The sequence below is a fragment of the Podarcis muralis genome, chromosome 2 (genome assembly GCF_964188315.1).
Source record: "Podarcis muralis chromosome 2, rPodMur119.hap1.1, whole genome shotgun sequence".
NCBI lineage: Eukaryota > Metazoa > Chordata > Lepidosauria > Squamata > Lacertidae > Podarcis > Podarcis muralis.
Genome location: NC_135656.1, coordinates 52,015,660 through 52,031,075, shown reverse-complemented (window position 1 = coordinate 52,031,075; position 15,416 = coordinate 52,015,660). Strand labels below are relative to the sequence as shown.

At 40.1% G+C, this 15,416-nt stretch overlaps 1 protein-coding gene across 3 annotated transcripts in view; it reads right to left on the bottom strand.

Moving 5' to 3' along the window:
* The window catches only part of CPEB4 (cytoplasmic polyadenylation element binding protein 4), a 53,489-nt gene extending 38,297 nt beyond the window's left edge, over positions 1-15,192 (bottom strand). Inside the window, exons 1-3 of one of the 3 annotated variants that reach the window (XM_028717825.2) lie at positions 14,673-15,189; positions 13,946-14,304; positions 12,250-13,401 (exon numbers count right to left, since the gene is read on the bottom strand). In XM_028717825.2, the coding sequence (XP_028573658.1) occupies positions 12,250-13,374 (1,125 nt within the window). In that variant the 5' untranslated portion in view covers positions 13,375-13,401; positions 13,946-14,304; positions 14,673-15,189. Of the gene's footprint in view, positions 1-12,249; positions 14,305-14,672 lie in introns of all 3 variants that reach the window. The other 2 variants (XM_077924470.1, XM_028717826.2) reach the window with 2 other exon arrangements.
* Between the last annotated feature and the right edge of the window lie 224 nt (positions 15,193-15,416).

Sequence of the window (15,416 nt, the reverse complement as noted above, 5' to 3'; positions counted from 1 at the left end):
TATGGTGTTAGCTGTCAACTGAACACTTACTTATTTTAGAATACATTTTAGTTCTCAAGTCTCAACATGGATAGTTTTGCTGTCACTTTATGTAATTATATTGATATTTTGCATTGATTTTTTTGCTGCGTGTTTTGTTAGGTTGTTGGTAAACTACCTTAAGCACCAGTTACAGATAGGTAGCCGTGTTGGTCTGCCATAGTCAAAACAAAAAAAATTCCTTCCAGTTGCACCTTAAAGACCAACTAAGTTAGTTCTTGGTATCTGAAGAAGTGTGCATGCACACGAAAGCTCATACCAAGAACTAACTTAGTTGGTCTTTAAGGTGCAACTGGAAGGAATTTTTTTTGTTTTACCTTAAGCACATTCAGGATGGAAATGCAGTTTAAATATCCAAAATATATTGAAGCAAATTTAAGACAGTCAAGAGCTACCACTAGTCCTGTTTGGAAAGTAGAATCACAATATGCGAATAATAAACAAAATAATAAAAATATAACCCTATCTGATGCAAGGCCATGTTTGTCAAATTTCATCAGCTTGACACGTCAAATGCTGATTTAAAACAACAGACTTCAAGCCTCAGTAAAAGTAGTTTCATAAAACAATTATATTTAGTTCTTTATGCAATTAGAGTAAAACATAACAAGTTATGCATTTCCAAACACATATTGATATAAACGAAGTGGTGAAATAGTCCAAGTGGGAAACATTCTCATTGAGCTAAATTTTTACTCTCCTACATTTCATTTCATTTCTTTTTCTTTTTTCTTTTTTACTCTACTGATAGGATATATTGAGGCTTGTATATCCCCCCCCCCCCCGCATGTTATACAAAGGTATAAATAATTCTTTTAAAATCTGAAGCATTTTTAAATATTACAAACAACTTTTTATGGCCATAATCTCAAAACCATCCTCTTAGCATTTAAAGCCCAAAGAGCTCATCTATTTACTTGAAATGCAGCAGTGCAGTACATAATGTCATTTGCTCTGTGCTATACAGTTATCAGTAGTTTCTGGTCAGATGCAGTTCAATAAAAACTGCAAGTCTTGGAATTCTACTTACTTCAAATATTGGTATTCCAGATAACAAGAGTACACTGCATATGTTGAAATTCCATTCAGTGTTGTGAGACCAACATTGGAATTTACATAGATATTTAACTGAGGCACAATGACTTGCAGTGAAGGCATTACCATGTTGTCATCTGTAACACACTTCCCAAGTATTTCTCACATACAATAGCCAAAACTTAGCACGTACTTTCATAGTTCACTCTTGACCGAAACAACAAATACCCAACTAAACAGAAAGTTCAACGTTGTGTCAATCTGGAGGAGGTAGAGCACTCTGGAGGAGCCAGCTACTGGTGCTGCAAAGTGCAGCATGCATGACATCACATGCGTGTGACATGCACCAGGCTCCCTCAACAATATCCAACAAAGAGTTGGCGTGCCTGCTAAGATGTGCTCACTGTTTTATATTTCAAATTTCTCATTGTTTTAATGGGTATAACATTAGTCCCAGATAGTCTATTTAAACTCACCTACCTAAAAAAAAAATTAAAAAAATGTTTCTGCCCTAAAAGAAAGTACAGTTATTGTGAACTTACTCGGGACATGGGATTAGCAACAAGGCTTTGTTTAACTATGCACACGAGCCTGCTTGCAGTTCTTTGCTCCCTAACCTTGAGGTCAAGCTGTAATTTTCCAAAGTCAGTAGAGACATGCCAAGTTAAATACCAGCTCATCTCTTACACCCATTTTCAAGAGGCCAGGTAAGTAATAAAAGCATGGCAATCCAATAGTAGAATTATATTTTTAAAATATAATTCTCCATCAAAACTTGCTTTACTCCCCAACAAGGGAAAAGATGAAAAGTAAATTGTTAAGACAATGCTTGAAGCAACAGACCTTGTTGATGCTGAGCTTTGCTAGTATACACAGTTTTTGAGTTTAAAATGCATATCCTTCTCAATTTCTTACCACCTTATTTCCTTACTGTCTCCCTAGGATCAGATGAAAATGAGAAAGGTCTGTGTCTCTGCGCACTGATGACTATATAGCCCAGATCTCAAAACTGGAGATTTCCAGCTTCAGCTTCAACTGTGTCCGTTCACCCAGAGCTTTTATGTAGATGCTTAAGCAGAACAAGGAAAGAACCCTGCAGGCAACTCGCCACAGGGAGGAACAGTAGCTGCCCCAGCATCATTTTCTGAGCCCTATCTCAGAAGGAATAAGCAGAGCCTACTTAACAGTGCACCCAAGCCCTACCCCCTTGGTCAATGGTACTGATTGTGACTGAAAAGTCCAGAGGAACCAACAGGAACACAGTCCACCTTCCATCTTCTGATGTAAATAATCCACAAAAGTGATAAAGGCTGTTTCCAGTCCCAAAGCAGGCTGAAACCCCAGATTGAAATAGCTTACCTTAAAGTAATAAGAATTTATCTTATTTTATACACACATTCTTTTGCTCTCATCTCATAGAAACAGCTTCCAGAAGTAATACAATATTTCAGGTTATCTAGAGAGATTAACTTGTGTTTTGCAAGTTAATCACTGGGCCCTTTATGGGCAAGTTCAATGATGCCAAAGTTTTTTTAAAAGCCATAGAAGAAACATGCACACAGGACAATATACTGCAATTGCGTATAAGGAAAGTTTTGGGAAAGTCCAATGGTGAATAGAGCTAAACATATTTTTAGCATTACAGGATCCTAACAGACCTACAAGGAGATAATTTCCTTTAGATATGTTCATACTTAAAAGTGAATTCATAGCTGGAAAGCAAGCCAATGGAACATCAACGCTTATATTCCCATTAGAGAAGGTAATGTGGCTTAGTGTACAATTTTGGACTTTGACTAGATTGTGATCAGCATGTTTTAAAGTCAGAAAGAAGGAACAAAAGGAAGTCAAAAACTTGTGAAAAATAGAGGAGAGCTCTATTGGTCCCTAATACCTGTCACTCAAATGGAGGAGCCTACACAGCTTCCATCTTCTCAACCAGGAAAGATAACCTTAGTTCACCCATGGTAAAAAAAAAAAAAAGGCAACAAGTTATCTCACAAAACAACAAAGAGGGACTATAAAAGGATGGTCCACATTCCAAGGCAATGCATAATTTTTAAGAACATTTTTTAAATGTTCATTTTCCATTTTAGTTAGAACGCTACTTACTCTTATCATTTATGCTAAGTACGGTGGAGCACTCATGGGTTCTGCTATGGGTCAGCAGAGCTCATGGCTGAGACAGACATTATCCTCCCATTTAATATAAGCAGGGTACTGACAATACTATTCAAACTGACAGCACTTGCAAGTTTCTGCACCAGCCAAAACTCACGTGATTGCGTAAAAAAATACCTATTTAATTTTGAACATCAAGCATTAGAACAGAACATTAAGGAAAGGTTTGAAACTCTTTGGAATTAGTCATCCAGTTGTCATAATTAATGAGTTGTGAGCATCAAGTAGGTGTGATGCCAGTTTTAGACCTGCCACATCTTGCAACAGTATCTGCATTCATGTATCAAGAAAAGTTATAAAGACATTCAAGTCACTGTGTAAAAACACAGGGAGATCCAGGAAAGCATAGCTTTGACAAGGGAGCATTTTTTACATCCTGTTTCAGCAGACATATACTTAAAAACCAATGAGAGTCTGACCATTCTTAGGAGATACAAGAAATTCCTATGAGATGAACTCAGCAGCCTTTCACCAAACCTAACTTACATATGGATACAATGACTGGGTAGGAAGATAGGTGCTGTGCAGGTTCCCTCTACATGACTTACAGGAACTAATAGGGCACTGTCTATTTTTACAGACTTTTGACTTCACACTGTTGCTTCTTATTTACTTTAAAGCACATAATCTCATCATATTCTGAACTATTCTGCCACCTCCCACCTCTAGGAAGATCTCAACCTATTTTCTTTTCTTGTCAAAGGGAGGCTGACACGTCTATAGTTACTGGTATTCTTCCATAACAATTTCTTAACATTCTGTATAGACAGATCACTTCACATCTTTCCAGGAGGATTCTTCATATTTAATTAATATCTTGAAATTTAAGACAGGATAGCTTTATAGGAAAAATGCATTAAGCTGCCATATGCAGTTCTGAAATAAAACATGCCTTATGGCCAAGAAGAAATAAAATATAGTATGTCCCTGCTACCCAGTTCAAGAAAAGTTGCTTCACACTTGCAAAGGATGGGTCCATCCATATGCAGAGTGGGTGGTCATGCTTTCTGCTAGTTCAGAAGGAGTATGTCTGAAGACATCTGATAAGCATGCAACTAGGAGCCTAAAACTTGTCCATACTTCCACTTGTCCCATGCCTAGCTCAGAAAATGATTTGTGCTTTGGCAAAACCATGCTTAATCATGTTAACAGGCTATCAAGCAGTTTCACTAGAGTTACAACTAAGGAATAAAAAAACCCCAAAAATAAAAAAAAACCAAAATCAACCACTAAGGGTACAAAGAAGAAACAAAGAATCAACCCCAACTCTTAAATAGAAGGAGGTTTTCATTTTGGGATATTTTCCCTTGTGTTTGTTAAGCATTGTTCTCTTAAAAACTTGGGTGTCCAGGAGTAACCTTAAGAGTGGTTTCCCCCACTGCAACATGCAGTTAAAAGGAGATGTGCAAGTCAGTTGAAATTCTACTTTCTGTCTCACGTTTTAACACTCAAAAACAAAATTCATTTATCTCTGTGAAGCAAATGTTTGCTTCATTGCGGGAGGGGTGCTCAGGGGTAGGGCACCAATTTTTTTAACCCTAGGAGAGCTGCTGCTAGCTGGAGTAGACAGGGCTTAATATGCCAATGCAGAGCTTCGCGTGTTCATTCTGAAGTGGTACAGTACAAGAGGGCTACCATACAACATGGCTCTTACTTCTTTTTCTATATAATAGGAACAGTGTGCTCTTGCCCATGTCCCCTGGAAACTGAGCCAGTTTTCTCCAGCCAAAGGACCATTTCTTCTGGGGTTGTTTGTATTCTGGTGTGGATGGGCAAGTACAAAAACAGATGCAATGTTTGTCAAATATGAGGAGTGGTTGCATAGCTTCCCTTTAAAATAAACACAAATTGGCTCTATTGGGGGGAATGAAAACAGCCGCCATTGCCCTCCGCCAATATCCCATTGGACACCACATCAAGTCACTGTGCTAACCTCAAAATACCTATATGAATGATTTAATCAAATCTGATGACTATATGGGCATAATAAATAAGTAAACAGGTGACCAGCAGCACAATAAAGCACGAGCACTTGTGTTTATTTACTGCAGTTTGCTATAATGTATCTGTAGTTTTGCTTTAACAGGTGGTTCAGAGGATACTGAATTGGAAAGTCTACAAAGAACAAGCAAGTAACTGTGCTAATAAGAGCCTGACTAATAAAGATTACATTACTAAATAACTGCTTTCTACCACTAAAGAATAGAAGGCTGTCAACCGATAAGGAAATAGCAGCTGTTTCTCAGAGACATACCAGTATCATCATGCATTTTGTACATTTAGTCAAGATGCAAGACACTTCTAAGTAATTAATTAAACCTCACGGTTTAAAAAAGATTTTTGTAAAAGTAAACACTGATGGTAGTAATCATCAGATATTTGCTTAATATACACTAAAGGATGTCAGTTAATATTCTGCACTGTGCTATAACTTCATTTGAAAGAGAAAAAAATGGTTGGTGTCTTTCCTCAAGGTTGAAATCATTTTGAAACATGTGCCATTGCTTATCAGCCTCCAAAAGGACAAGGGGACATATTTTAATGCAGAGATTGCACAACTGAGCCAAATTTGCAGGAGTTCTTGCTCCACACACTGGTACCAATCCATAATTTCCATTTTAAAATTGTGTGGGTGTGCGCACACATACGCATACACACACACACACCAGCTCGAATCATACTTCAGACGACAGAAAGGCTCTCTTTTAAAGAGAAAAAACCTGAAAGCACTATTAAAGACTTCATACTCCTGAGGTTTGCTGCATACAGAGCATGCATCGTGATACTCTTGAACATATTAGAAATAAGAGTCACAAATAATTATGGCACATCTCTGCTTTCAAGAAGCTTTGGTGCAAACACAACTTTAGAACTTCAGCAATTTTTCCTGCAGTAGGCAGTGAAATCTTGTTCTGGATTCAGGCAGAGTGCATGCACTTTCAAAACTAAACCTGTCGTCATCTGTGTTCCACAAGCACAGCAATACTTAAAATGGGAGATCCCTTCCAGTGCTCATTTGATGGGAGGGTTGGGCGGCCCTTAATGAAATCCACTCCACTTTTAGCCAAATAGACAAATAACGTCTCCAAAAGTTTTTTTAAAATAGTCACTATTAGGATGTCACATACAGTAAGGATTCTGGACCCCTGTAATTCAAGCAGTGGCACTAGGTTCTGCAGTTGCATAAAAATTCAGTGGTGAAAGAAGAACATAAAATTATGACATCTACTTTTTGTGTAACCCCTTGCACCATATGGCGTCCCTATGCTTGTACGATTTCATTCTACTCTTACTAGGTAGAACATGCATACACACAGACTAAGGGTCACAATGTGTCACAGTTTGCACCCATATCACCTGATAGTTACTGCTGAATGTTTCTATATTGTGTTTCCCAGGGTGAGGCAATCTAATCCATAAATTGCCAACATGAATGCCAAACACTGTAGAATCAAAAGCCTGTCTGGGTGTGACAAACTTGCTTGTAGCAAAGGCTGTGGTGTGTCTTTTAAAGTGAGAGTTCTTTGAAGATTAAGGCTTCAGTAACAATGTTTGCTGATGATGTAAGCAATTTAATTGAAGCATTGTTTAAAGAATAAGCATATGTTAACTCATCATATTTTATGCACTGCTCCTGTGCATATAAACACACCTGAATTTAAAAACAAGTCTTGGATTTCTGAAACTTATCTAAAAACCATTATTTAAATAATCCTTATCACCTAAGGGGTATCCTAGATAAGTGGTTCTTCCTCACTCATGTCTACCACTCTGAAAAATGCAGGACAAGGAGAGGAGCAAAAGGAATATAAATATTTCGTTTTACAGAGCAGAAAGATTGCTTCAGCCCCTCTCGCCATGGTTGGTACCTTGTCTCTACCATTGTGTTCTACCTTCCTTCTACAGCTCTTTCAATGACATGATTTTAAATAGAGGTTCTTAAACGCACCGAAGTTTTGGCTATATTAAAGAAGAGGGAGGGAAAATATTGCAACAGCCTTTATTGCTTAAGCAAAAACCGTCTGACTCTTGCTGAACAACTTTTGAGTTTTATGAGTTGGAGTGACTTGTTCATGTTCTCCCAGTCTGGTTCTAGGTAAATCTTGCACATGTATAGCTAGTTGTTTTTTGTTTGTGAAATGCACTGAATCCAATTTGGGCCTGTTTGGTAAGTGTATAAAACAAATGCTGTCCCCTGTTGTCCTCCTAGCTCCTTGCTGTCCATCAGAGTAACTGGTTTATTTACATGAATATGAGAATCATTCCAAAACTTCCTTATAAAGGCCACTTGAAAACCCTGATGCCAGGAAGTGATTCAAGGATAGGGAAATTAAGACCAAATGAGATAAAAATTCTAAATCTGTTTTCACAACTCTTGATTCACATTATGAGATTTTATCATAAATAGCCACAGGAGGAGAAAACCATCAACACTTTGCTAGCTGTTGAGAAACCACTTGTGTGAAAGCAGCACTACAGATTTCAGTGGAGATACCCAGGGAAAAGATCAGAATCTGAACTTTTGTTTGAAATGTCTTAACAGCAAGAAGTCTGTGAGTATGTTTAACAGATGTATTTTCAGTTAATAGATTCAAGGTATTTCAATAGTCTGCTCTAATGTAAGCTAAATATATAGAATTGCATTCTTTCTATCATCAATAATATATCTTCCTATCTCAACCTTAACTTTCTTTATTGCTAAACAGGCAAGGTGTCCCACTTTTATGAAGAAGTACCCAGAAGAAAATCTTTGTAAACATGAGGGCAGAGCATCAGCAAAAAGCAGTTGCTATGATCAAGTCTATTATACTGCTGACTTCAAACAGTGACACAATGGAAAATAAGACAATGAGATCTTTAAAAGACAATAAGACACCAGGAGTGCAATCTTATACTCAGAAATAAGCTCTACTTAGTTCAGTGGAACATCCACAAAAATAATGCATCATTGCCAACTTTCTCCTCAGATGTCCAAATAGTTGCCTTATTATGCAAGATAAAGTTCTATTTAAAAACAACTTATTATTCTTCAATGAATAATAAGCTAACACTACACTCACAGGATTTTAAAAAGTTTTTAAATCAATGTGAAAATTAAATTAATCTTTAGTTGAATCACTCAGCCTCCATTTTCTGCTAAATGGTATGATCTTGTGTGCCTTTCTTAAAAAAGGAAATATCGCAAAGAGATGGCATGTAGTATTATATTATTAATAATATCCTGCTTTCTCACATAGTTTATCTAGCATTTTCAAGTATTCAAAGTGCTTTGCATACATTTTCTCAGTAAAAGTATATTGCATTGACAGCTGCATTGTATTTTGAGAATTGCAAGCAGGTCATATTACAGAATCTAGTCAACATTATTCTAGCCAGGACGTTATTTCTACAACCATAATGATGTTTTTGCTTTTACAGCATGCTTACAAACAAATACGGAGCAATCACTTACCTTTCTGTCTATTATCCACCACTGTGTTTTTGCAAGACCAAGCTCCAGCATTTGCAGCAGGCCTAACAACGTAAGTAATCTCCCATTGCCACAAGTAATCTCCCATTCTACCAGGCCAGAAATACTATGCACTGGCATGTCAAATGCATGCATACCCTTTATAGTTTAAAAGACTGATGGCAAAAGGGAGAGAGCCACATGTACTCACTCTATTGCTCTGTGCTGCATTTCTGGATTCAAACTGCACTGCAGGTTACACTGGCTCTGTGTGCAGCTTTCTTCTCCCTTTGTGTCTTTAGAGACCAGAACTAAGATAACAGTGAGCCACAAGCACAGCTCATATTGCTCTATGTTGTATTTTTTGGTTGAGAAACCACAGAAGGACAATTCACACTATTTTACAGACCTTTAACCACCACCATGTGGGCAGATAGACAAGCAGGAAAGCCAGCCCATCCACGTCCAGCTGCTACCCGCCCCCGCCCCCCCGGCCTGCGTATCTATTCATTAGGGCAGAATTGGTATTGCCTATAGCTGAGAAATAACCTGCATATCTGCTTTAAAGTGTCTGGGCACATTTATTTGCAACCCGAGTCTATAGGTCCGCTTCAGCTGAAGCAGACCAAACGTTGCTTTACACTGCTGCAGACATAATGGCGTCCTACCCTAATAAGATGGCACTAGGGATATCCTCGATATCCAACCAGGGATATCCCCAAGAATCATAATTAGTTGCATACATTGTATGAGCTTTCACACTTAGAGGAATCCCTCCAAAGTTCAAAAATGCTGCATTGTGGAACTGGTTGTGTTCCGATCTCCTCCCCAGCAGAACAGTACGGGAACTCTCATACAGCAATGCAGCATCCCATCCAGGAAAACAGTGATGCAGCAGTGCCAACAGCTGTTACTAGGGGCAGGACTGGATTATGTCACCGGACATACATTTTGGCATCACATTAATATCAACAGTCAAGCACTTGGTCCTTATGTACTGCTATACTGTTCAAGGTGGGTAGAATTTGTTTTGTTCTCAAGTGCCCTTAAAGCATCAGATCCTTATTTCTAATTTGTGACAGAAGAATTTAGGCCTATGTGCTTATAATGAAGAGACCCGAGTCTAACACTCTGACCACTGGACTATTATCCAGAGTGCATGTTAACAGCCAGTTACCATCCTCCTGTTTACAGTACCCTAGATTTATACATAATGTCATAATGAACTGCAGCATAGGTGAATATATATAATTAAACTATATTCCTGTAAAATATCTACATAAACATTTAAGCCAACACCCTTCAGAAAGAAAGCCAGCTCTGTACTTCTAACAGAGGATCTTTCGCTATAAGAGAAAATCCCTCAAGGACATGGATTTTGTATTTCAAAAGGCATTCAGATGAGACTAAAAAGAGATTCTGCACTTATTATATTTATATAAACATTGCAAAACCCCTCTTTATAGAAGAGCTGACTTATATTAGGAAGCTACTTGTGTATGGATATGTTAAAATAGCAAGAGGTCACCCAGTGAATGGGTTAGTCACGATCAAGTAACACTGCCATCTATTTAAGCCATTTTGTTATAGCTGCCAAGATAGTTTGTGTGTAGTGATACTAAACATGGGCCCAAGAAGATTCTGGCAATTATAGGTCCAGAGACAGCCCTGATTTGATGCATTTAGGGCCTTTCATTTATGTAAAGCTTTGCAAACACACTTTATATTGCACATTTTGTTTTGAATTGCATATACCTTGCATGCTTACTTGAACAATGAGGGCCAACACATTTATTTTTTAGTTATTTGTGCAAAGAAAAAAAGCATTATGGATTTTATACTAGAAAAGGTAAATGTCCAAGATTATTTTAAAATTCATAAGAGGATTTGCTTGAGTGCTAGGTTCTTCTTTTGAAGTCCTGCTCTTGTCTTGCTCATCACAGAACTCAACCAGTGACAAACTGGAAACCAATTCATTAAAATACCTTTCTTTTGCTAGGCACAAGAAAACATCAGACTTGGTCTTGCCATGGCCTTCTGTTTACTGCTTAAGTAAACAGACAACAACCTACTGCCACAAATTATTTTTGACCACAATACGATATAAGAAAAGCATTTGTCAAGATACAGACCATAGCCCCAAAAATGGTGTGCCAGTACACCAACAGAAAATTTCCATCTCTGACATTCATAGATTTGAGGCCTTAACTACAGGAGTAAGGACACGGTCTTATTCTGTCACAGTGTAGCTACGTTGTCACGGTACAGAATGAATTAAACAGGAAGTCAGAGCTTGCTGCAGTGACAGTGCTAGTGCTAATGGTTTCCAAGGTTAAATTTGATCTTCTACACGAGCCTTTTATACACTTCCAGTCTGAAAAATTATTCCAAGACTTCTGGCTATACAGCATGAACTAAAAAGTCTCATTAATGATAGTACTTTTACCAGAGAACTGCATGCAATACAAGAACTTCCACTTCTCTGTGCAGTATAACTAGATTATAAAATATATTTAGATCTTTAAGACTGTATTTAAGTCAAGTATAGGTTTCTTCTGATCTACTGGTTTTCCTATCCCAAATTACAACAAAACTAGGTCACACCATGTTTTTTGCTTATACCATGCCTAGAAATGCAACAAAAATTTTGCAATCTTTGCTTTTTCACACACTACCCATGAATCCTTAGGTTTCAAAATCCTCTTTATAAAAAAAATTAAACCCATCAAGCTTAATCACAAATTCCAAAATAAAAAATAAAAGTGCCATTGTCCAGATTTTCACTGATTACATGGCTGGCTGTTTTTAATAGTAATTAACCTTCAGAAACTGGAGACAAATTCCCAATACATTTTAAGCACACAGCCTCTTTCCTGATAACATATGGCCTCATTTGAACAGCATAGGCCAATGTCTGAAGCGAGTCTATATCTATTTTTAGTAATGACTTATAATCTACCAAAATCTATTGCCCTTGCTGGAGGAGATCAGCTCAACATTTTGTAAGAAAACTGTAAATCCCAGTGGACTATTATTTTTTTAACAGATGCATTCCTATTGAACGGAGAAATTTCACAAAGCCATAGGCATATTTTCCGATAGTCCAGTTTTAGGATCCAATACTTGTGTACTGAAAACATAATGCTATTGCCATATGGTAAAAAAAAGGGGGGGGGTTCCATTTCAGCTGCTCAGTTTTTTTAGGACTTATCCACCCCACAAAAGAATTATTTCAATAATCACTCTTGCAACTGTTTTATTGATCAGGTGCATTAACTTGACAGCAAACTACCTATATAACAGATGCACTCTTAGGCTATAGTTACTTCTCTGACAAACACTATACGGAACATTCATGATTCAGAGATGAGCAATCATGAAGCCTGAAATGTCAAAGGATAAACTATACACAAGAGGTGTATTTTTAAAATTAAGTCCTCAGCTCTAATAATAGAAACCATGCAAAAACAACAGAGTCTTGCTATTTCTGCAACCATTTAACACATTTATGAATATTCTATTTAGTATTAGTAGAATAATCTCACCTGAAAGGGAAAGATATTGTCAGCTCTGTTCAAACTGTCTTCCATCCAAGATTTTGGAGCAAAAGCGGAGCTGGGCCGTGCATACTTCTGCAACTGGATATGATTACTTGGGAAATTCTTCTTCAGGGGTGAGATGGAGTTCAGGGGTGTGATTCCTCCATTCAGTCCCCTGCGGTGGTCTCGCCCTTGGGACCCTCCCCACCCACCATATCCACCACCGCCACCGGGACTCCATGAAGAAGACGGTGTAGGTGATGGGCTTTGGTAGCTGCTCCATGGAGAAGGTGGTTTGTTAAGATTATTAGCAAGATGAGGCAGTTGATTAAAAGCAGCATTTCTATGCGTAAATGGAGGTGGATGAGGGCTTGCAGGAGACCTTCTCTGTTGTTGATGCTGATTGTGATGATGCTGAAAATGGGGGTGATGAGGGTGGTGCTGAGAGAGGGGTCCAATCTGAGGGGAAAAACTACCCCCAAAGCCAGGACTGACATGATGTGGAAAATTCTGAAACAGCAGAGCACCATTATTAGCTGAAGCAGGAGGAACCCCTCCCTGATGGAAGAAACTCGCATCTTCATTGATTATTGTTGAAGAAGAAGGAGCTATAGCTGCTGACCAGTTACTGAAACCAGTCAGAGAAGATGCTGTAGATGTCAAGGGCTGGCTTGAAGTACCCAGCCCTGTAGCCTCTTGATAATCAAATCCTGTTAACACTGGCGATTCTATTCTTATTTTCTCCTTCCCATTGCCGTTCTCGGAAGAATTATCCCCCTGGTTTTCTTCAGATTTAGATTTCTCTGATTCAGGCAGCATGCCTGCTTCCTGACTTTGACTAGGGGAAAGCTGCTGTTTTTCTAGGGAGTCTTGCTTTTCCTGTTGCTGAGTTTTAGATTTTTCAGACCCCAGAATCTCATCCTGAATGTTATGGGCAGCTGGAGCAGGAAAGAGCCAAGCTGACCCAGCACTACTGCCATTGGCAGCTGTGTTATTTATAAAAGCAGCGGGGCTGGGGGTTGCATTTTGATGGTGGTGCGGAGGCTGCAGATGTGGATGAAATCTGACTGGAAAAGCTGACTTATTCCCGGTGTTGTTTTGCACTAACACGCCAAACCCGTAATCCCCCATTTATTTTATTTAGGATTTTAATTCCGCCTGGAAAGAAAAAACAAAACAAAACTTTAAAATGTTTTTGTTCTTCTACTAAAGCAAGATAATTGAAAATCACTACAGATCTTTCACCTCCCCCTTCTTTCCCACCTACCCACTTGAGATATCTGATTTGGATATTATTCCTGGAATCTTATTAATGAGATCACTTAAAATATTGACATGGATAGACTTGTGTTCACTTCCTTCAAATATCCAGAAGGAATAGAAAGTAAATCTTTGGTTAACAAAATAAGAGGTTTCCTTTTTTTCTAAAAGGAAATGCACAAGAATGAAGTGGGGATGAAAGAAAGCTCCTGGGAATTCTTTTTAAAAAAGATTTTTAAAAAACTTTTTTGCCTTAACAGCCGCTTCAACCTGCCCATGTACACGTTAGTGGAAACAATACCATGACATCTGGTGCTCCTCACTCCTTCACAGCTCCAAAAATATATTTAAATCTGGAATAATTTAATAAATTCTATATAATCTAATATATATCTGTGTTCTATTCTAACAGTCTTTGCTGCTAAAAATCTGAAATTTTTACCTCAAGATTTCAATGGTGGAGCAAGTTGTACAGGAGAGCTTTCCCCACCCCCCCAACCCGTGCTGCTACTGCCTTTGCCTTGTAGGACTATATGTATAATATGCTCTATGCGGATGCCCTTCTGACAAGTCCTTTCCATATAAAGCAGGGGAGGGTGCGAGGATTTGTTCCTGTTTTAATCTCTAGATATCTGCATTCACTGCGTGTTGTGTGTATGTGTACGGACTGAGTTGTGCAGGAGGAGGGTGGATTCTTGTTGTTGCTGCCGCTGGTTGGGTGGGTTCCTGGTTGCTGCTTTTCCGAGCTCGCTTCCTATTATGATCCGATATTTGTGTGTCCTTCAGATGAATCCTGGCTGCCTGCAGAGGAAAATTTTCACCTCAGAAAAATCAGCAGTCAAGTGTTTGGAGGGGGGGGCGGGGGGGTTGAAATAAGTATATCTGGCAAGCAGGGTTTAGGCATTTTAAAGCCATCAGCAGAATAATTTATTGTGCGACAGCGGGGGGGGGGGGGAGATCGGGCTCAGATCCTTGGACTGAGAATATTTAGAAAGCGGGGGGTGGGGTGGGGAGGGTTGGAGAGAAGAGAGACGAACCTCTTTCGAAGGTGGGGGAAGGTGAGGAGAGAAATATAGGGCTGATGCCGCCCTTGCTCCCTCGGAAAGGGGGGGGGGAGAGAATGAAACGGAGCAGGGATTTCACCCCCACCCCCGCAGAAGGACTTTTACCTCAGGAGGGGCGCAGTCTCCGGCGGGGAGGGGATGGCGCTGGCGGGGGGCCGTGCTCCTCTCTCCCCCATGGGAGCCGGTTTCTCAAGGGAGGGAGGGTCACGAGGATCGCTGGGTGGCGAAAGAGCAGGGAGGGGCGATATCAAGCCTGGCTTCGGAGGTTGGAGGAGGAGGAGGCGAGGGAGGCGGCGGTGGCGGCTCCCAGGGGTCCTGCCTTTCCTCCCTCTGCTGATGCTCCGGGGCTGCGGCGGCTGCTGCTGAGGCTGCGGCTGCTTCTCCTCCGCCTCGGCTCCTCCCGGCGTCGTTCTTTTCCCCTCATGTAACACAACTGTTTCTCGGGCGGGAGGACGGGGGGGGGGGGCTCCTGTTTAGTCACGAGGCGCTGGGCTACTCTGTCGATCCGCCGGTTCGCCACTCCGGCCCGGCCGCCTCAGCCGCCGCCGCCGCCACCGTCGTCGTCGTCGTCTCCACAGGACCGAGCCTCCGATCGAAATGACAACCAGCTGGAGACAGGCAGCGCGGCACTTCCGGTTCAGAGAAGCCACGCCTCTCCCCCCCCCCCGGTCTCCCTCTCTCTCCCTTCTCTGGCAGCAGCCACGCCCCTCCCTCTCCTCAGCCGCTAGGCCGCTTCTCCCTAAGCCAGAAGGACTGCGGGAGTCGGCAGCCCTCTTGGATGAGGGCAGAAATTGTTCGGCGCGGCGGCCATCTTTGCTTTGGGCAGTTTTCTTTTCCTCAGAGTGAACC